This window comes from Colletes gigas, unplaced genomic scaffold (genome assembly GCF_013123115.1).
Source record: "Colletes gigas isolate AHSC1104 unplaced genomic scaffold, ASM1312311v1 Colletes_gigas_Sc00047, whole genome shotgun sequence".
Taxonomy (NCBI): Eukaryota; Metazoa; Arthropoda; class Insecta; order Hymenoptera; family Colletidae; genus Colletes; species Colletes gigas.
The window spans coordinates 908303-931676 of record NW_025106676.1 but is presented as its reverse complement, the minus strand read 5'-3'; the positions used below and the strand labels follow the sequence as shown (position 1 = coordinate 931676).

General features: G+C 32.0%; 1 protein-coding gene and 1 long non-coding RNA gene across 2 annotated transcripts; both read right to left on the bottom strand.

Moving 5' to 3' along the window:
* Positions 1-6398: 6398 nt before the first annotated feature.
* Positions 6399-7962, bottom strand: LOC122403242. Its single transcript, XR_006259599.1, has 4 exons — positions 7546-7962; positions 7380-7440; positions 6947-7189; positions 6399-6712 (listed from the first exon to the last, which is right to left on the bottom strand). It is a non-coding gene; the product is annotated as an uncharacterized LOC122403242 (long non-coding RNA).
* Positions 7963-10987: 3025 nt separating this feature from the next.
* Positions 10988-22665, bottom strand: LOC122403241 (hrp65 protein-like). The gene is made up of 9 exons (XM_043406631.1): positions 22335-22665; positions 19997-20158; positions 19656-19874; positions 19163-19464; positions 18625-18920; positions 18354-18544; positions 17957-18077; positions 16931-16950; positions 10988-13787 (listed from the first exon to the last, which is right to left on the bottom strand). The coding sequence occupies exons 1-9, from the start codon at positions 22527-22529 to the stop codon at positions 13566-13568; spliced, it is 1728 nt and encodes a 575-aa protein (XP_043262566.1). The 5' UTR covers positions 22530-22665; the 3' UTR covers positions 10988-13565.
* Positions 22666-23374: the final 709 nt, after the last annotated feature.

The following is a 23374-nucleotide window of genomic DNA, read 5'->3' as shown; positions in this document are numbered from 1 at the left end:
TTTGGCCAACTTTTCGGCATTTGGGACCACTGTGCGTTGGTGGGAAATAATTACCACACGTGGAAATTCAGAGTACTGATAATTCTCACCGAACAAGAGGTAGTCGAAATGATAAAAAAGGAATTCGACGAGAGGGACTACACGTCGACCCCGGAAAGGGAAGAGGCGAGAAAGAAAAACAATAAGTGCAAATCAATTATTGTTCAATGCATTGATAATAGCCAGATTGATATTATTCGAGATAAGGAGACTGCATATGGAATGTGGCAAAGTCTGAGAGAAATGTATGAGAAAAAAGGTCTGCCAGGGCAGTTGTTCCTAAAAAGGAAACTCATGGGAATGAAGTTGAATGAGGGTGAGGAATTGGATGAATTTATTCTAAAATTTGAAAACACTTTGCAACAGTTGAAGGCTGCAGGAGCAGAAGTGAATGATGAAGACGCAATATGTAATCTACTTCTCACACTACCCAAATCATATGAAACGGTTGTAACAGTACTGGAGAATATGCCGACTGAGGATCTTACATTCAATATGGTCAAATCAAGACTAAGAGCAGATGCGGAGAAATGGGCTGGAGGACACGGAAGTAATGTAAGGGGGACACCAGAATCAACTGCATTTATATCAAATAGACAGAGTGTGTGCTATGGCTGCGGAGAACGAGGACACTTCAAGAGAGACTGCAAGCGACAGCATGCAGAGGAGCCGAGGAGGTACGAACACTATGGAAGAATGACAACAACCAGAAATGGCCACTCAAGAGGTCAGTTTAGGGGATCAAGCCATCGGGGGAGCAGTGCAAATAGATATCAGCATAACTATCCAAGGAATCTGAGAGGAAGGTTCAGAGGTTATCAAAATATAAGAAGGGGAAACTACACCGAACAGATCCAAGGGAATGAAGAACAAGAGAATAACAGCATATGTTTTATGAGTAATGTTAAAGATTGGAAGGAGACTGTAAGTTATAACAAAATTACATTTTTTATTGATTCAGGCTGCACCGATCATCTAGTGAATAGGAAGGAGTGTTTTTCAAACTTAGTTATGTTAAAAGAACCTATAAAAATAGCAATTGCAAAAGATGAGAATTATTTGGAGGTGATAGGTAGAGAGAATATTCATGTACTGAGCCAGGTGAATGGAAGGTATTTTAAATGTACTATTCAAAATGTTTTATATGTACCTGTTGTGGTTAGGATATTAAATAAATGAACCGAAAGGTAAAAGGTTTGATTTAATTATATAAAGAAAATAAAGACCGTGATCATTACACATTCGAGGCTCTGGAAGGACTGCCGGCGCGTGCCACGCTGCAGCCGCCCGGTAACCTTATTTGGAAAACAAAAACCTAACGGGGACTTTCCGTCTGCATGGTTCCCCGATCGATATATCGACGAGAACGTTCCAGCACACACATACATAAGAAAACTATAACGGTCGAGGATAGACATTGTAATATCTCAACAGTACCTAATTTGCGGAAAAACTTATTATCGGTAAAGAAGTTAGAGATGTCTAATGTGAAAACTATATTTGAGAAAGGACAAGTGCGGCTAGTGAATGATAAGGGACTGATCGATGTAGGCTATAGAGACAACCTATATAATATTACCTTTGAGTTGACAGAGAATGAGTGTTTGAGTATAGAAAAAGAGAGCGCAGCAGCAATTTTGTGGCACAGAAGATATGGTCATATTGGATACTCAAGCCCAAGTAAATTAGTTAAGGGGAATATGGTCGATGGTATGCCAAATGTGGAGATAAGTAGTATTGAGGTTTGTGAGTCTTGTATAAAGGGAAGGATGACGAGATCGAGCTTTTCCCAAAGAACCAGGAGTAAGGGAGTACTAGAGATTGTGCACTCGGATGTGTGTGGCCCAATCAGTCCAGAGTCGCACGATGGCTGTAAATACTTTGTAACATTTATTGATGGATACTCCGGGTTTATATGTATACATATATCTAATTAGATTTAAAAGCGAAGTAGTTGATAAGTTTAAAGAGTTTTCAAGGATGGCGCAGGCGAAATTTAATAGGAAAATATCCGTGCTGAGATGTGATAATGGAAGGGAATACATTTCGGAAGAGTTTAAAAGATACTGTATGGAAAATGGAACAAGTATGGAGTACACTGTTCCATATACACCTCAGCAAAACGGTAAGGCTGAGCGATTTAATAGGAGTCTACTTGATAAAGCTAGGTCAATGATAAACGATGCGAATATTTGTAAAACCTTTTGGAGTGAAGCTGTCAGGGCAGCTGCGTATATTATTAACCGAAGTCCCAGCGCAAACTTGTCAGATGTAACACCAGCAGAAGTATGGTATGGAAATAAACCAAATGTGAAGAACTTGAGAATCTTTGGATCAGTAACGTACTCTCATGTACCGAAAGAGTTGAGAGGGAAGTTTGATTCAAAGGCAAATAAATGTATTCTTGTAGGTTATGCTCAAAACGGGTATAGATTGTGGGATCTAAGCAAAAGGAAGATAATTATATCTAGGGACGTAGTAGTGCAGGAAGCACCAATGAGTATAACAGAAGATTACATACAAGTGCTGAATGAAATCGAGTCAGGAACAGGATTAGAATCTAGAAATGTAGATGAGGTTGTAGAACAACAGATAGAAAATGTAGATAAATGTATAACAGAGAGTGAGACTAAAGGTATAAGTAGAAGGGGGAAAAGAGATAGGAAGTTACCTGAAAAACTGAATGATTATGAAATGTACATGGCTTTCGATGCGGTATCGTTCGTTGAGAAAACCCCAGAAAGCTTTGAAGAAATAAAGCAAAGGGATGATAAGGGTTTTTGGTTAAGTGCAATAGAGAGGGAATTAGCTTCAATAAATGAGAATGACACGTGGAAGCAGGTGAGAATGCCTAATGATAGTATAGTTTTAGATACAAAGTGGGTATTTACGTTTAAACCATTTAAGGAAATTAAAGAAGATCGATATAAAGCTAGATTAGTGGCGAGGGGGTTTGCTCAACGAGATACATTTGATTATAGTAAGATATACTCTCCAGTGGCTAGGATGAGCACTATAAGAACTTTGCTATCAGTGGGAAACCAATATGATTATTATTTTGAGCAGTTAGATGTAAGAACCGCATTTCTAAATGGTAAGCTTAAGGAAAATGTATATATATATCCACCTGATGGAGTAGAATGTAAAAAGGGTCATGTGCTAAAATTAAACAGATCTCTCTATGGACTAAAACAAGCCTCTAAGTGCTGGAATGAGAGGATAAATAACTTCTTGGAAGATTTAGGGTTTAAGAGATCGGTGAATGACTACTGTCTATATTGTGGGATTTTTAAATTAATTCAACAGAGGTAAATTATAAGTAACAGTAGTTTAATGTTATAAATTATTATATATACATATATACTTTACTTGCACTCACTGACTCATATATTTTACTCACACTCGCTGTCTTGCTTGTACGTAATAATCTCTCGTTCTTCGTAGCGCTTCGATTTATATACAAAATCTCACACACGCTTGCCGATACACCGATTTTTGCGGCTGTTGGCCTTTTCGTGGGTTTTCTCTCTCGCACACATGGTCTCTCTCTCGCACTCGTTTTTCGCGGTCGCTCGCCTTTCGGTCATGTTTACGACTACGGTCGTTGACAATAGGCGAGCGACTTTCACATGCGTCCTAACAGCTGATTTTGTACGCGTTCTTACGCTGCTCCTAACCGTCAGCGTTCGGCAACGCTTCCTCGAAGCCCTTTTTTGCCTCCTACAATATACAAAATTGACAGAGAGGGAAGGAATATATTTACTATTGTATGTCGACGATATGATATTAGCGGGTCCAACATTAGAAAGTATTCATAAATATAAAAGTCACCTGACCAAGGAATTTAAAGTAAAAGACAAAGGGAGATTAAAATATTTCCTTGGTTTAGAGATAAAGCACGATCGTGACAAGGGCTCATTAAATATTAGTCAGGAAAGGTATGCAATGGAACTGCTGAAAAAGTTTAATGCCGAAAAGGTAAAACCATGTCCAACACCGATAGATCCGAAAGTTAAATTGTGTCTTGAGAGAGAAGACGTAGAGTCATGTAAACCGGTACGGGAGCTAATAGGGTGTTTCATGTACCTGATGTTGGGGACGAGACCTGATTTAAGTTTCGCCATTAACTATTTCAGCAGATATCAAGACAAAGCTAATAATGAGGTATGGATCTATCTTAAAAGGGTATTAAAGTATTTGAAAGGAACTGTCAGTCTGAGTTTGATGTATAGGAAAGAAAGAGACAAGGGAAGTCCATTAAAGTGTTACGTGGACTCTGACTGGGGAGGAGACCCTACCGATAGAAAATCGGTCTCTGGATGTCTAATCAAAGTATTCGGAAACACAGTAGCATGGAGTACTAGGAAACAGAATTACTTCAGGATTTAAATACAAAAATTGATAATTTCATCATCCTTGAAGATAATCAAGGCTGTATAGCTTTGATTAGAAACCCAGAGAAAAATCGTCGTGTGAAGCACATAGATGTTAAGTACAATTTTGTATGCGAGTATTTAAAAGCAGGCGTTGTTCAAGTCAAGTATGTCTGTAGCGAAGATCAGGAGGTTGATATTCTTACCAAAGGTTTACCTAAACTAACATATTATAAACTGCGAAAGGAATTAGGATTAGACTTGTACGAAACTACGAATGTGTGATGATAAGAACTCATATATGTACCTTAGAGTATTAATTGAAACCTGTGATTCAGAGAGGGAGAAGAGTACAAATGTTCATTATGTTTTATTGGAAAGTTTTATTTTTTTTTGTTAGACTGCTGAGAGAAGAAAAGCATTAAGAGAGGGTGTTAAAGATATAATGCTTCTCTTCCCTCTGTTTCTATGGCTGTGTCAGTCTGTGTGTGTGAGTAGAGTGGATGAGTGGTGCCACCTATGAAGAAAAAAAAGACAGAAGACGCTCGAACAGAAGCGACGGAAAAAGAACGAATGTAAGGAAAAATTATAGAGAGAACAGAGAAAAGTGTGTTAAGATAAGACAAGAAGTTTAGAAACAAATATATGTATAATTAATATCCGACAGAGATATAGTCTTGTTATAAACCAAAGTAACAACATGGCCAAATCTCATAAGGAATACAAACGGGTAATTTACGAAATTCGTTCGATTTTTATTGTTTTTTAGCTGATTACCAAAAACAAATTATGATTATCTATTTATGTCTTCTTTCCGCCTCACCATGTCAAACATAGTACGGGATCGAGGGGTAGGTCACTCAAAAAAAACGTTTTTAAATGGTTTCAAAATTCGAAGTGATTTCGAATAGTGTTATGTAATCGATTTCATGCACAAAATTGTTAATTTTAATTCTTGAATTATACTATTAGCAATAAATTAGTAAATGCTAGACAATCTAAATGAATTTTTGTTGTCCTACAGCTTAAATCTTATAATTCTAAACATAATTTAGAAAAGTCATTAAATCTCTAACTTCAATTATAGTTCCTGTTGTTCTATTAGCGCTGTTATCTTGTTCTTTTCTAGACTTATCAGTATCAGTCAAACGCACGTTGTTATTTATGTTAACAGCAACTTTCAGTAAGGTGATCCAATAAAATTGTACCCTTTCAAAATGATTTATCGAATATTTATTTTACTAGGCGCGCAAACATGTGTTATGCATATTCTAAATTTTTACATTCCTCGGATCATCGAATGTCTCTGTGTCTACCGTAAGGCCTACTAGGTTGCTTATTGACGAGCCCACTAGTAGATCCCACAGCGAAACCCTCCACTTTCCTTTCCAAATGGAGCGATTTGCAAAAATGTTGTCCGCACTAATTTCGCAGTGTTGATAAAATGAAAACGAATTTAAACAAGCTAGTTTCGAGTCAGATTTAACTAATTTGAGTCAGTCTCGTATTGTTGGATACTAAGGAGACTTATTAACTATGAATTATTTTTGAAGAGAACTCATTGATCGATTTGATATGAACAGCTCGACATAATTTTCTATATCAACATTGTAGATACATGAAGCACGTGAGGATAGTGCGATTATTATAAAGAATTGTATGTGCACAGATACCATAATAAGGGCACAACATAAGATCTGAATAAACAAACATTACAAGTTGATAACATTGAAACTGAAAAATAAATTTTTCAAAAAAGAATAAAAATTAAACAATTTTTGTATCATTTAATTTAATTAACAGTGTTTCACATTAAAATTTAAATTTTTTGTTCTTTATTATTAAATTTAATTAATGCATGCAGTAATATTTTTTATTATAAATATATACTAGAACAATTATAAACAATATATTATAAAATAAACGAAGAAACTTATTTGTATACACAGATTAAATTATGTGTAATTTGATATCTGTATTCAGCACGCACTATAACAAAGAAAATGTTATTTTTTTTTTTTATAAAATTCCGTTCATGTTACTTTCTGTATTATTTAATTCAAAATATCAGCATATATATAAACAGAAGTTGTCATCTCTTTATTCAGGACTCTAGCCGAAAAATCATCATAAAAAAGTTGTGTAAAGTATTGAACTATTTTTTAAATTTCAGCTTTTAGTTTATTCTGATGTTAAGAGTAAAATATGTTAATATTATCATAATGAATTTTATTTGTCAATCACCTTGAAATTATAATTTGAAATTAAAGTGACTCCTCTTCGCATTGATTCTTGAAGTTCTGAAAGAAGAATTATATCTATTTACTAAGAGAATACACATCAATGAAAGTTATAACAGTGATCGTTGTGTGTGTATCAGTTAAAGGTACGTTGGAATTTTTAAGCTTCGTCACTAAGTACTCAGCCCCGAAAGAGAATCATCATTAAATATTTTATGTATTTAAAAAATGTTTAATCAGATATGTGAACATTTAGTTTATATTAAATAAGAAACAATTTAAAAAATTGCTTACCTTAAATGAAGAAGATCCAATAGCAGTAGTATATTGTAAAAGTGCAAAATTGAATATCTGATTTTATATTTTTATATTCAATTGGCTGTTTAAAATTTTAAGAATTTAAAGTCAAACCATCGTTAGTGAATTAATTACTAATTTATGATTTTCGTTTAATTTTAAATCAAATATTCACGCATGCATAACTTCATGTATCTCTTCGGGAAAACTGGTTTCTCTTTATCCTCGAAATTGCTCCGTCTACGGATCAAACAAATTTTCTGTAAGTATTATATGCAAATATCGAACGTGCACACATTCTTTAAATAATATGTTCAGAACACGTTGGGTCTATCATCGAGAACTCATATTATTATTAGTTATCATCGTATAAAGAAATATATTAAAATGTATTAATATTTACTATTTAAAAAAGGTAAATGAAACAAACCTTTATTACTCCAAGGTTCACACGTGATTATGTCTCAGTTCATACAGGTGGAAGTTCAAAGCTATAAAAAGAAACTATTGTCAAAAAGGTGAAAGTTCTTGCAATTGTATTAAATATTTTGTTACAGTTTTGCAAAACGAGTACGATAATGTTTATTAAAACTAACCATTTCATTTTCCAATGAGTTTCATTAGTTTTCTCAGCCCCCAACTGCTATCAGTATCTGTAATCACAAAAAACGATTTAAGTATTTCATTTAATAACATTGTATTGATTCTTCAACTTTTAATGTGAAAATCAATAAAGTGACGATCGATAAAAACTGCAAACGTATTGAGGTTTGCTAAATAAAATCAATTTGGGAACTATTATTAGTAACGTATTTTATTAGAATTTTAAACTCCAAGAGTATGTTTGTTCAATATAAAATATCGCAATTTTAGTTACGTCATAAAAAACCAAACTTTTATCCCTCGAAAAACGCTGGTCAACGAATTATAAGTAATAGTTTGTATTCTTTACGATTAAGCTATCTTCCTATTTATTTATGTATATGTAGGAAATAAAAAAAAACTTATTTGACTCTGGTTTGAAATTTGTAAAGCACTAATAAATAATACAATTTTTAAATTTCTTACGGAGTTTTGAGAACATTAAAAAATTAGCGAAATTATATTATTTTCATGACTGTTAACCTATCACAGATTATAAAATTATAAATTTACCAAAATAATGCAGCTAAAAATACTACGTTTGCAATAATCTGCTAAAATTGTAGATCAGGTAAAAGACTGACGGATATAAAACGCAAGTCTTCAGTTATTACAAAATTTCTACTTTTAGATTGTGTATTAGAGAAACTAGAGTTAATATTTAAATTTTGTTCTCATGATTAAAGTAATAATATAAATTAAAATTGATTGCTTAAATAAAGAATATGTATTTACTGTTGACCAGTGTAATTAACACTGTGCAAGTAAAAATTAGTAAAAAATATACCCCAAAGAAGCAAAAGGCCTGTGGACAAAATATTAAGATCTGAATAAACGGGTGCAAAACTGAGTACAATATATATCTGTGGTAATTACATCATAAGAAATATAATAAACCATCAACTGGTTTCATCAAACTATCAATTATCTATGTTACAATGTAATTTTTATATTACAATGTAATCATTAACAATGTTACAGTTTCAAAATTATATTTACAAAAATGCATAAAGTGTGTCCAGTTTTGCTCATCACTGTACATATTTTTCGACAAATGAATGAAGTCCGGAAGAAACTGTTCGTAACTTGCTTAAATAATTATAATGGTTCTTAGGAGTGAAAAATTGCTTGTAAGAGCATTTGTGGCCTACCGAATTTTAGGTGTTCAATATTCTAGTAGATCATTTTTTTTAATATATATATATATATATTATATATATATTGTAGCAATTTTAATAAATTGTTATGCGTATAAAAATGCTTAGAAGATTCAGGTATCCCAAATATATTACCACCCAGAGATCAAGTAAAATTAATAAAGAATTCCAAGGTTTTGTTGTTAAGGTAGTAATTAGTTATAACAGCCTAGATATCAATAGCGAACCTAGACAACCTTTTGCTAAAGTTGATACATAAATACATTTGGTTGTCGTAGGTAAAAAACAGTCTAGGCTGGTAAATTTGCACACAAGTATTTAGTTCTTGTAGAACTGTGTAATATAACGATTAGGTTCGTATAATTACGCAGAAATATCAAATCCCAGGATGGAGTCAAAGTACATCAAATTCAGTCAACGAAATAAACCATTGTGGATTATAGCTCCGTTATTGTGCACTTTTCTTTTGCTAATAGCCTGAAGCTTTGCAACGTTACATATTCAAATTCGATGGTAAAGATTACAAATTAGAATGTCTGCGAAACAACAAATTGAAAAAGCACAGAGTTCTTCAAAATTGATGCGAAGTTACCCATTATATAAATGGTACAAAAAGAAAAATAACTGGAACTGTATAAAATGTATATGGTCAAAGTAATTCACAAATACTATTGTAAATTATTGAAATAACATTTTTTCGTCTATCGGAAATGAAATTGCGACTCGGTATTAACCAAAATGAATTTATGCTTTTTTTATAATCTTTACCAAATGCTTGTATAAACGTCCCACCCGAAGATTAAAATAGAATTACGCATAATAACAGTTTTACAAAATCTACTCACCTCGTACCAGTAGATTCATTGACTAGTAGTTTTCAAGTAAGTAAGCCTATATCTTGTCATTGCTGTCTCTCCTCCGTTAAAAGACTCTTGATTAATAAACGTTTAGTTTATATTGTGCATTATTTCGCGATCGCAGGCAATCGCGTACACTCGAACGTAGTTGTTTTCTTCAAGAAAGAAGATTTTGTGAGAAATGCACGTATGCAACGGTATCTGCGATGAATGGTCCACATAGAAATTCTTGAAAACGATTATGGTCAGACCATAACGTTTTCATAATCAATTTAGTAGCTCGTGCCGATATATATTTATATTGTTCGCTCACTCGCCAGGAAAAATCCATTTAAAGAAGTAAAGATTCCTGTTTATTAGAACTCTTTTTGGGCACACGCAAACCGTATGCGTTAAATATAATGCACACACATATTTTTGTAATGTGTGTGCAGGGTATTATAAGTGTTCGCTGAATGAATGTTCTATCACATCCTATCAAAAGGATCGATTTTCATTCGACGAATACAAAATCTTCTTGTAAGTACCTAATGATAAATATAATGTAATACATATTATACACCATTATAAAATAGTGATCGTCACAATTATCTACACTACAGACACACAGTTGTAGGTGAAGTTAATTTGGAATTCGTTGGGAGATTTTCATAGAATTGTATGAAAAAGAGAAATTAAGTTTAGACAATTGATAGAATAAAATTGGATAGGCAAGATACGTTGAAGAGTAATGCGAGTTATTAAAAGAGAACTTTGTTAAAAATGTTCCGCGATTTGATTTACTTTAAGCTTTCAAGCGAAATATTAACATTTCTTTGACGAAAAGAAAGTAACTATTAGTTGTATTGAACTAATACCCGATACTATATATTTAATCAAGTACTTTTCACCCAATTTCTATAGATATAGAATTCTTAAAATTGCAAAAATAATAAAACGTATTTAGGTCTGTTATTATGTTTAATACTCCCTGAAAAATGTTGCGATTCTTGACAATTATAGATGTGCAATATAAAACATTGAATAGAACACCTTTTCAAATTTTAATATTCAAGCCTTGAAAGAACTAATTAATTTATTATACTGCATTATTTCAAGATTTTTAATTAAAATTATATTTTAGTTTTTTGATTTATAGCATGAAATTATATTTAACTTTGCAATAATTTTGCAAATATTACTTTTCTTAACGCATTACAAATTTCAGTTCATCTAAAGATGTTCTTTAAATATTTTAAGCACTTGCCATTTGCTAGAAAGAAGTATAAAGTATTAAGTATTATAAAAATAATTAAAAAAGAAAGAAGTTCTCTTATGAAGTATGTTCTATTTTACAATAATATTATATAAAAATTAACTTAGTAATGTTAAAAGTAACTCTCTGTAAATTTTGATAATTATGCTTTGTCTTTAAACATAAAGTTATACTATTCATAAGCATAGATATTCATTTGACAAATATGTCAACGTAAGTATATTTTCGTTTAGTTTATACCAACGGTGACCAAATCGTGGCTTCTAAATAATTATTGCATCTCTCGTATACTTATTCAATTTATGAAATCTGGACAATTATTTATATAAAAAACAAACAAAAATTATGCATTACTAACCCCTTCGTCTACAAGAATATATGAGACTCGGAGTAAAGAAATCGGGCCAAACATAAAAATTATGGGCGAGAATAGTAATATGTCGATCAGGCCAAATGTAAAACAGTATGTACCAAGTTTGCAATTTTGAAAACGATAAAATATGACTGCATCATTAAAAAATACATCGTAAAACGTGTGCAATTGGCGCAACTTTGAACACTCGGCTAAACTATAAAACAAATGACTCGACGCGTGATCAATCTTGGTATTAACTATGGCTGGGGCATCAGAACTTAAATCGTAGGGTAAGAGGTAAATATAAACAATGGAATCTAATATAGCATTATATATATTCTAACAGATGATGCAACTTCTAAAATATTTCTGATAGACTGTATATAGAAGGTTTGGCCACCATTGGTTTAATACCCACAATACGTATCACGAGAGAATGTTTTTTAAACCCCTATCTATTGTTTTAATTTAATATGTTAAACTTTTGCATGCTTAAAAATACAATCATCAGAAATTCGGAATGTTTCTGTCAATATGTTCAATGTTCCCCAATAAACCAGTTTTAAGTAGTTTGTCAACATATTTCTATAATTTTCAGTCTATAGTTTTTGTTAAGTAGAAAAGCTTAAACTTTCTCTGCTTAAAAACTATACAAAGAAAATAGCAGAAATTATATTGTATGTAAATCACAAACTCATTGGTTGAGTGTTCATTTCAACCAACGTTACATTGCATCATGAATGATCAACAAGAAAAGGCCTTCCTAAAAAAAATTAATATGTAATTGCTGCAGAAATATAAACTGTCTATATGCGAAGAATAATTTGATTCCACGCAATAAGCAACTTGAAACCCCTAAGAATAATGTTTCAGTAAATGTATGACAGATATTGGATTCAAACTTCCGATTGGTTTTCAGTGGATATAATTTACACGCTGAAGCGCTAAAAAAACTTCATAAATTTTCGCATTATCCTTCAAGCACACATATTTGGAATGCTTCCACAACCATGAATATTAATTATTTAAATAAATAGTTCCTCTACATATAGATGCGTGTATGTATATATATATATACATATACATATACATATACATATACATATATATATAGACCTTTATTCATAAAATTACTTTTTGTCAATGAAGTTCCTTCACAAAGTTTCAGTAACACAATTGCAGATTATTCTGCTGATATACGTCTTATTCTAGCATAATTACTTTTATGAAGTTTCAAGTAATGAGGAAATTGTATATATTCTTCAATGGTGAAATTGTTACACCATTTATTAGCGTAAAAACACGAATGTACGAATACCGATAATGCACTAGCTAAAATTGTCTTTAATACAGGCGTATCTGCGTAACTTTTCCTATAGAAGGGTAAATTGCCGAGTGAATGATACTGATTTCATTCAGAGTAACGCAATCTCACTTATAAACTAATGTTCTAATTTTTTTTTTGTATTTGTGAAATACAAAGCGAAAGGTACGATTAGAGTATAATATTATTACTTTCATCTTGGAAAACTATTGATTCAAATGAACGATAAGCTAAGCTATGAATAGTATACTATGACAATACAATAAATGACAAATACTAATATATTACCGTCGTTTTGAATATTTACAGTTATTCACGAAATCAAACTCCCACATGATGTTTTTTCATTAAATAGTAATTGACAATGAATATACTTCGCATCTACATTATGATATATTATCATGACAGCGTTCATAGAAGAGATACCGTGAATTCGAAGTTCATTTCTATTTCTTTAGAAAAGAACAGACTCTGAGAAATAAAAAAAAATGATATACGATTTGAATGTAATATTTCTTATGCTAAAAGAAAATGATTGAAAAACGATATATGATTGGATTCTTAGTGGCCAACATTAACTGTACTTCAAGTATCGATTTCTGGTTCATATTTCACCAGGGAAAGTTTCACCAAAGCCCGAAGAGAATTCTCGTCAATGTATAATTAGTATTATAATCCATCCGAAGCAATATCTCTTTGCACTTAATTGCGCTCGCAAGTTCGGTAATATTCTGATAACTTAAAAACTGTATAAAAACACAGCAGTCTCGTATCCGCAAACGGTGCACGATGGTTACGATGTCAGATCTAACACGGAAGATATCAAATCACTACTAACCCCTTCCCATTTCTGCCCATTCAATTTTTGTCAATATTCGCCCCCTATATGATATAAAACGTGAGAGACGATCGATAGCAGAAGTTGTGGAAAAATGACTGAAGAATACAATGCGAACTATCAGGAAATATAAATTTTCATCTTGATCGATTAAAAAAAAAAAGGCTGTTTTAATACTGCGATATTTTTTAATAGCGTCTCCTCTTGTTAGGATAATCGTCCTGACGATTTCGATCATTTCCACCTTGCCAACGTCCACTACCACCACCACTACCACCGCGACCGCCACCCATGTTGCCCATGTCGACCCTCATGTCCATCAAATCCATTATTTGACCACGATCATCATTGTAACCCCCACGGCTACCACGATCCATACTGTTATAAGCATCCATGAAAGATTTTGGGTCCTATTCATCACAAAAGGTAGAGCCGTTATATCGCGCATAAAGTAACACGGTATTTCAAGTCAGAACAGTCGGGAGTGTGTTCGATAATCATTGAAGTAAATGCCACGATATTCCCGTTTAACACGGTGACCACACACATACACACACACACACGGTGTTTTTGTAGATTTTGGATGTACCATAAATACATTTCACGGTTCAGGGCGACCATCCATGTTTGACAGCAGCACAGGTCATCGTCAATTTTCGTCAAATCACATAGAAAAGAAAGGGGAAAACACAATGTTAGATGTTGTTTGCATTGAACAACATTAGAATGGATTTTGCGTGTATACACGCGCTAAAACAAACTTTATACGAATAAAATGTCATAGTGGCTTGAGAATACGCAGATTTCTCGAGATCGATTAATAACGTTATTTAACCAAGCAAATGCCCAACATATAGATTGTCGAAGATAAATCACCATCGGATATCAGTACACCTGTTACAGAATATTAGAACGTGTTTTTTAATATGCAAAATTGTTGCACACAGTCCGCCCTTCTTAAATCAGTCGTCATTTCCCGTTACATTATATATTTGGGTTAAATCAAAGATTCAAAATTATATAGCATAGTGGTACTTTCGGAATTTTAATTCGGAACCAATTTATAAACGCGAACATACAAATAGGTTCCTGTTGAAATGATTTAAATAGAACGGGGTGTTTCATTCGATGCTGTCAAGTTCTCAGAAATTCTTTCAAACTATTTCCTTGAAAAGTCTTCAGCGTACGAACCGACATCAAGCTTGATATCGTGAAAATATTTCATTGCTAATATTGCTAAGTATGTCAAATTTTGTTATATACAAAATGTATAGAGTACGTGTAGAAGCAATTGAGAAGCTTCTCATATTATTTTCTCATAACCTATATATGCCTAATATTCTCATAAAATCCTATAAATGTATAATGTATTTTTGTCATATAACGACAAATAAATACTTCAAATTAGTCGTATTCATAACTTTTTAATGACAATATTATTCAACATATTTTGTAGTCGAGTATCGAGGTAATGTTAGAATTTTGTATGACTTTGAAGTATAAATATTGCGATACAAGCAGCAAAGAGGCGTGATCAAGGTCTCTGAGCAAACTTTACACAATACTCGTACTGCAGAATTATATACATACTAGATAAATATATTTGGATGTTTCGAAGAATAATGCATATAGAAAGGTTCACCATAAATGCTATTATGTTACTTCCCCCAAATTTGATGCATAGAATAAAAATCACTTTAAGCTCGGATGTTTATATAAATCATTCATAAATTCGAACGGATGTTGCTGTATTCAGAAACTATACTTCAACTGACGTTTCGTTTCAAAATGAACTCCAACATATAAAATAATATCGCATTTACAAATAAAAGCAGTTTCTGAATACAGCTGATTATGTATGAGTAATATTTAATAGTTGGGCATTTCTTGGTCAATAAATATCAAATTATTACCATGGAACTATCTAATGAGAAGTTAAAAATCTACTACTGAAGTAAGAATATAACATCCATATAGAAAATGTTCGGAATCGTAACATTCTTATAAATATGTATGAATATGTTAGTTCCATAATAAATAATACTCCTAATCCTTAATGAAACTAGAGAAAATAGAAGACAGAGCCTCCTGTCTGCAAGCACATGGAGAAATCAATGTGGCAAAGTATTAATATAGTTTTGGTTATAACCACTTCGTATGTTAATGCCCACAGAAAATAATCTGTACAGTACATAAACAACTTTTTCAGTTCCTTATAATTTATAAAGACTATTCAAATTGAATAACCAAGTTATTCTTGTTTTATTGTGTGTTTAATGAATTTACGATATTCGCTTTCCTCTACAGTTAAAGCATATCGTTGATAAAAGCAATAAGAGAGTTCTTAAGGTAACCATGAAAACTTTGTACTATTGTTGAATAGATAAATTAAGGGTATAAATGAACAATGAACGATAAGTATACGTAGAGTAATTTTGCAAGATTCCTCTCCCCAAAGATTTGCTCTAAAATTTCGGATATTCCTTACAAATGGAAAGTTCAAATGCATGAAGACGAATTTATCAAATTAAATCAACCTACCTACGTATTTTCTTATATTAAAATCCCTACACAGTGTACGAATTGTAAGAAAGTTCATTATTCGAAATTTCTCGTTGACAGAGCACAATTTAAACTAACACTTTTAGTTCAATTTGCATTGTTATTCCTCAATCATCCGAGGATAATTCCAGAAATTTTAAACAATATTGAAGATAGTCAATATGACGAGATCCTCCAACAGATGTATGTTTTGAAGGAATCTCAAACTTATGGCACCACTTTCGATCGAGTAGAATGCTCATTCAGAGATAGTTTTATGAAATATCAGATCAAGTCTGAGAAATAAATAAAATAATACCTTAATAATTGCTTGTAGAAGTAGATATCATGTATGTGTACGGTTGCAATTAATTTAAAACGAAGACAACATGACAATGGATGAAAACTCATGGCAATATTTCATTTCAATACGTGTGAAAAATTTGCAACCAAAGATCTGATACAAACATCCTCTCAGTGACTAAAATACCTTATTTCAGTTATGGCAGCGTAAGCCACAAATTTATATTGTAACATTTGTCCATGCCATAAAGTATCACTAAAAGATAACTAAGGACAAACAGAATGTTTCGATATATGCCCATTGACACCTCCATATGTTATAGCCAAATGAATAAAACTGAATCGTTTGATTAATGTATAGATATAAAATTAAATATATAATTAAAAGTTGGCATTATTGCAGACATAAGAACTCTGCTACATTGGAAAGCATGCTGCATGGGAATATTTGTAAAAAAAAGCCCTTTCGCGCATTTTTCGCAAAATTGTTCACTGACATTGGTTCTTTCGACATGCAAGAACACAATTCGATTCATCTAGTAAAAATTTTCGTATATGGACCCAATAGTTTCGGAGTACCACCACATAGAAATATGTATACAAATGAAAGGTCCAAATTAAATATTTTGGAAAAGAATATGTAACTGTTTTTGTTGTGAAAAATTAAAATTAAAATTAAATAAAATAATAATTAAAAGGGATACATTACCACTGGCATGCCGCTTCCACCTGTAACGAAGCACAATTCTGAAATTAAAAACTGTCACTGGATAAATAATTTTATATCAAACTAAATATGGAAGATCTGTATCCATTTAATATTTGTAATATGTGTAAGTTTTTCTTAATACAGTGTTGTCTTTAGAACTAGCAGTTCGTACTACTCTAGAATTGACCGATTGTTATCCCACTCAACAGAATGAGCACAGCGATAAGAGATGGAAGCAGTCAATAAATATCTCAGTCACTCTTATTTCCTTCGGTTCACCCTTATTCTTTTTCATTCGTCCTCACTCAGTCTTACACTTTCTTTCCTTGTCATCAACGATAAAACATGAGAGTCAACGTTCGAGTCGTCGAAGTCGAGCGAACTCTAAAAGGTAGATTGCTCCCACGAAAAGAATCGCGTGTTTTCATAATTGGCACTCAGCGGTCCAAAACTACTGCTAATTCTAGAAACACCACAGTATTACAAATCAACATATTTAAAATAAATAAATTTACTAACGTTTAAAAAACACAATTAATAGATTAATAGTATGTTGGGTAAGTGTTTACGAAAGAGTATTATCCGCCGATTACTATTGTTTTGATAAACATCTTGGAGGAAGTACATTTTTTTCTAATGTAAAAACTAATTGAAGAGTCTGCTGCAATAAGGCACCCCTTTCCTTTTGAACGTAAAACTAACTATTGAAATCGGCGGATAGACTTGTTTTGTAAATAATTATCGTACTTTTGTGGATACAGAATAGATATATCTTAATTATTTAGTACATTACGCACAAACGGATTGTCTTTTTAAAGTCAAAACTGTGAAATTTAGGGAACCAAAAATATAAAAAAATACAGAAAAATTTTGCTAAATATTGTGAGGTATGATTTCCACTGGTAGTGGTATTAACATGTTCTTTACAGTATACAGTTTTCGGTACAAAAACACGAATGAATTTTGTATAAACGTCAATAAAAGCTAAATAATTAATATGCAATTATTTAAATATATTGAACTTACCATCAGGTTGACCATATCCATCGCGATCACTATTACTAACGGAATCGTAATTCTTCCCTCCCATTCCACCTCCACCGCCTCCACCTCCGCCGCCACCACCACCTCCTCTCATTGCCTGCTCCTTAAATATAAAAGGAACATGGCCCTAGATATTATTAAGAAACGATGAATATAAAGTAATTATTAAATATTATTAAGATGTGCAGTATTGTTATCTAAAATTATAAATAGAAAAAAAAAAGAATAATTTATACAAAACATAAATACGCTAACTATTATACAAGAAACAATTGTATGGAAAAGAATTAAATTATTGAAAAACGATTGTTGCAAAAAATCCCTTAAAACACTAAAGGTTGGTTATTCTTTTCAAAACGTATTTTTTTAAGTTAATTACCTGCATAAATAGATTATTTTCTTGTTGACGCCTGTGAAGTTCTTCTTCTTGCCTTCTGATGCGTATTGCCATTTCTTCCTGTTGCCTTCTTCGTAATTCTTCTTCTCGTGTTCTTTGCTCTTCTGCTTGTCTTTCCTTCATTTCCCATTCTCTTTTTTGCCTCTCTCGGTCTGCTTCACGCATACGCAGTTCTGGAACAAACCGAAACTTGTTTATAAGTAAATTGTTTTTACCTCATAAGTTTTAAAATTAAGCATAATCAAATAATTACGTTCTCTTAACAATTCCGTTTCGTGTTCGTAACGTGCAAATTCCATCTGAGCTTCTAACTTTTCCTCCTCCATTGCCATTTCTCTCTTTAGTGCCTCTTCTTTTTGTTTGTACAATTCATGCAGTTGCTTCCATCTTGTTCCATACTCGTGTTCAAAGCTTCCTATCTGTGCAAATCTGGGACCAATATCGCGAGCTTTGAAAAATTCAGGATTTTTTCTAGGTAAATTCTTATCCGGATAACCATCAACGTCGTCTTGTTGTTCGAATGGTTCAACAACGACTGGACGCAAAGAACTGTAAACAAATACATTTCACATAAATTTTACTTACTCGACACGATTATGTTTTACATAAAATTAAATTGTATTCCTCTGTTCGGCACACAGTACAAATAATTATTGCACCATGCTTCCATTGGGAACTAATTTCTTTCCCCCAGTCATATTAAATTGGCACTTGTTGATTATTTAAATGCATCGAACAAGCGTGGCGTATTTTCGGGGTAAATGGTATTTATGTTCACTATAAGAACTTACGCGGTCAAAAAATAACATCCTTCAGTGCATTTTCGTAAAGCAAGTTGGGCTGATGGTTTCCTGCAGAATTCTACGATTCCTTCACCGGTAGTTTTTCCTCTGTCATCCACTATAACTATCGCGCGTTCAATTTCACCGAAAACACTGAATGATCTCTCAAGCAATTCATTTGAAATCCAAGGTGTAAGATTTTTAATTTTAATTGTGGACGAATGTGGAGCAAAACGCACTTTAAGCGCGCGTCCTTTACGCATTGTGCCATCCAATTCGTGCTTTGCTTTCTCAGCATTTACCCTGTAATCCTATGAAATAAGAAATTTACTAAGTTTGCAAATCAATATTATATCAATATTATACGTATGAAATAGTTTATCATTACTAAAAAAAATAGCAGCCAATAATTAGTATCATTATCTATCAAACGGTAATTGTTTTAATCATTTATTTGATACGAATAAAATATTAAACTTAATAAATGTAAATTTCAATTTACCATTCTGAGAAATGCGAAATTCTTCTCTTTATTGACAAAAAGTTCTGATATTTCTCCATATTGTTGAAACATCTGTTGGATTTCTTCTTCTGTAACATCATTTGTCAAATTTCCAATATATAAACGATTTCGACCACTGAACTTCTTTTCTGTAGTTTCTTGAACTGGCAAATCATGAGTTGGTCCACTAATAGCCATAATACGTTCCATTAAACGATCCTAATTACATGAAAATAATAATAATAGTAATTTAAATAAATACAACTCGTATTTTAGTATACTAAATGGAACATGTCAATGGATATAGTTATATATGTTTGTATCAGATAAATATTGCTTACATCTTGAGAACGATTTCCCATGTTTCTATCACCACCTCCTCGGCCACCTCTACCTCGCATTCCGCCCCCGCGCCCCATACCCATTCCTCCCCCCATACCACCGCCCATTCCTTCAGACATTGTGTTATCCATTCCACCATCCATGGAATCGCTCATCTTCATCTGTAAAAATATTTATTCGTTTTTTGAAATGTTGAAATCTATAGAATTTGGAAAAAGTATTTTATAAAAATGAGTTAAATGATTTAAATTACTACGTATTGAAAAAAGCAAGTTATTCCGCGTATTTCATTTCCGATCACACAAGATGTATGTACCTGGATCACAGAGTACTTTTCACTTCACTTAGTTAAAATTTTAATTTTTCTACGTAAAATAATGGAAACAGATATTTCCCGTTTTACGTATATCATCTACTATCGACTGACCTCTGTTTCTCCCACGTTTATTAGTAAAAGATATCCGAATGATGTATTAATTGTTGTCGACTTTATGCTAAAACTGACCGTGATTTCTGTTTCTACCATTACGTGATAATTATACTTTAACATAAACAATATATGCATAAGTAGTCAAAGCTATATCATGTGATATATCCTGGTTAGTAATGTATAAAATTTAGAATTTTCACAAATCTCTAAATTCTTTTTAAATTGTTCATAAATTCACAAATTGAAAAAAAAATTATAAATTTTAAATTAATGATTTAGAAATCAGAATTTAGAAGCTTTTAAATTTGTGAATTTTTGTTGCAAGTGTATCTTTTATAAGTTTCTGGTGCATTTTTCTGTTTCCTTATAAATACTGATAAATGTTCAATAAATAATGGAACTGATATAATCCTATATGAAATCCATATAAAATTGATAAATTTATAAATAAATCATTATTTCAATGAATTGAGAAAAAACGTATAACAAAAATGGGAAGAACTGATTAATCTACAAATCGTTCATAAATATTAAAATTTGTAAATTCAGATTCTTTTTCAATCATTTCTAACTATACAATTACAAGTATAAATGAATGGGCACACAACAATCTTTTTTAACATTCTATTTTCGAATTAAGAATAAAAAAAGAGGGAAAAATTAATACAGGCATGATTTTCATTGCATTATAAGCCTAAAATATAAATCGCTGGCAAACATTGCAGGACTCAATACTTTAAATACAACAAATTTGTTTTAAACTCAAATATAAAAGATATATAACAAGACAAATTAACCATTAAAAAAAAATTTCAGTTTAATGTACTCAGTAATGTAGTTTAATTAATAGAAAAAAATATATGCTTGGCAGTTTCAATTAAAAATGATTATCAATATACGTATATATACACAATTTGTAGATGCTACATTTAAAATCAAAAAGTCCAATAATACTTAGAAATTACAAGAACTTAATTTCCCTCAAAATCGCAGACAAAAAATAATAAATTTGTATTTTTTATCAAATATTATTATTATGATGGTTTACGATAGGTTATCGTTAATAAATTTTATTATATATTAGTATTTCATCAAACATTTTTTGAACGCCACGTGTTCCTACGTTCGATAATACGCGTTAGCCATTTTACTTTCCGTATACGCCATTTTGTAATACTTTGTAGGGAAAATCGATACGTTTACTAAAACCTTTTACAGTGCGGTTCATGTTAAAATAAAACTCCATGCAATATAACTCTTAATACGTGTGGAATTCTAGGAATTTACACTAAAAAGCAAGTATCATATTTATTCATGATGAATATACATACATGAAAATATATATTATATACCTTTGAATCTTATACTACGCGTATTAAACATTTTTGTGGCTTTTAATAAACCCAACGAAATATAAACTTAAACTTTATTCTACTCCTTCGAAAAACATCAGTTAATTTCATATTTGCTAGTAACAGATATTAAATCGTTTAATGCACAATGCCAATAAATATGCTATGAAATAGCCACGAAATAGCATATTTAAAAATTCTAATAATAAATACATTGGCCTATTTTACAACACTAAAATTTTTCCTTTACAGCATAGTAAAATTGCTACTTTGTATAGTTTAATTCTATCGAAAAACAATACATATTGCGAGAGTACAATATGATGAATCATAAAGATATTGAAAATTATGTTTGCTTCGTTTGTAATAGGGGAATAAATTAAAGCTTCAAAGCTTGGATTTTTTTATGGGAAAAAACTGTACGAGGACGGAAAATGAAAATTTAAAACTACTTCGAGGTATTACGCATCAGTTTGAAGAAAAAATGGCGGACAAAGACAAAGCGTGTTTAAATGTATTACAATTTCTACAAAGATAATATGGGAAAATTCTCACCGGTCCATCATTATTTCTGTTTCCACCGCCCATTCCGCCACCGCGTCCACCAGAAAATCGTGTGCCGCCTTTTCGACCACGCGGACCACGGTTTCCGCCACCCGGTGGATTTCGTTCTCGTGCATTTTCGTTACTATTTTCTACTGTCGGATTTTGCTGCTCCTGTTTTACATTTGGCGAATCGGCTCCTGCCATCGTTCGCTTAAAATGTACGTATACTCGTTTCTACCACTGCGTACAAAGACCACAAGCTTTTCGCAGACAACGAGTCTGGCTCACTTTCGACCGTCCTCTGCAACGAGGCGTCCACTATGGCGTTCGACAACGAAGAGAACGAAACCGCCAAGTAGGAGACCTTCTAGAGAAATTGCCCCCACTATGTGTCGTCATATCCGGTAAATCTTTCAAAGTCTATAATTGGTTGAAGCGGTTAGTGACAAAATCTCGTGATTGGTTGGTGCATACTAATGCAATGTTGCCATGTTTAACCAAAAAATTACATAGAAGAGATTCATATTAACATTTTATAAGTATAAACTAAATTTGACAATACTTGTGATATTTACTGTTTAATACATTTATACCACATTAAAAAATGTTTTATATTTACGTTAATCATGATATCTCAATTATAAATATTATATCTTGAAATAAGAAAGCAATTCCACAGAGTTGGAGTCCTTCACAGTCAGAATTTGAACTATTTATTTTTTATTAAATTTTGTAAAAGAAAAGGCAACTTCAAAAATATTTGTAATTTAAAACGATAATTAATCAAAATTATATTAATAGAATATTAAAAAATACTCTATAATAATTTAAAAAGCACAATATGTAAATTGAGAAGCATATGCATAGATTAGGTACAGCATAGATCCATCATTGAATGCATTGCCGTGTCACATGCGACGTTACCCACTGATCTTTATAGTCTATATATACATCAGTGACGTTTTATCACAACTGACTTATGGGCCATGCTGAGCAAGAGGCAATAAAGCTATGAGAATCCGATTTTGTACTAAATAGACAGAGATGCA

Bases quoted from the DNA above. Each gene is read 5' to 3' on its own strand.
- LOC122403241 (XM_043406631.1), bottom strand. From the start codon at position 22,529: ATGGCAGGAGCCGATTCGCCAAATGTAAAACAGGAGCAGCAAAATCCG. The intron at 19,465-19,655 runs GTAAATTGAAAT...CTTATTTCATAG, and splicing joins ATTTCGCATTTCTCAGAATG to GATTACAGGGTAAATGCTGA. The intron at 16,951-17,956 runs GTAAGTTCAATA...GCTTCGTTACAG, and splicing joins TGGATATGGTCAACCTGATG to GTGGAAGCGGCATGCCAGTG.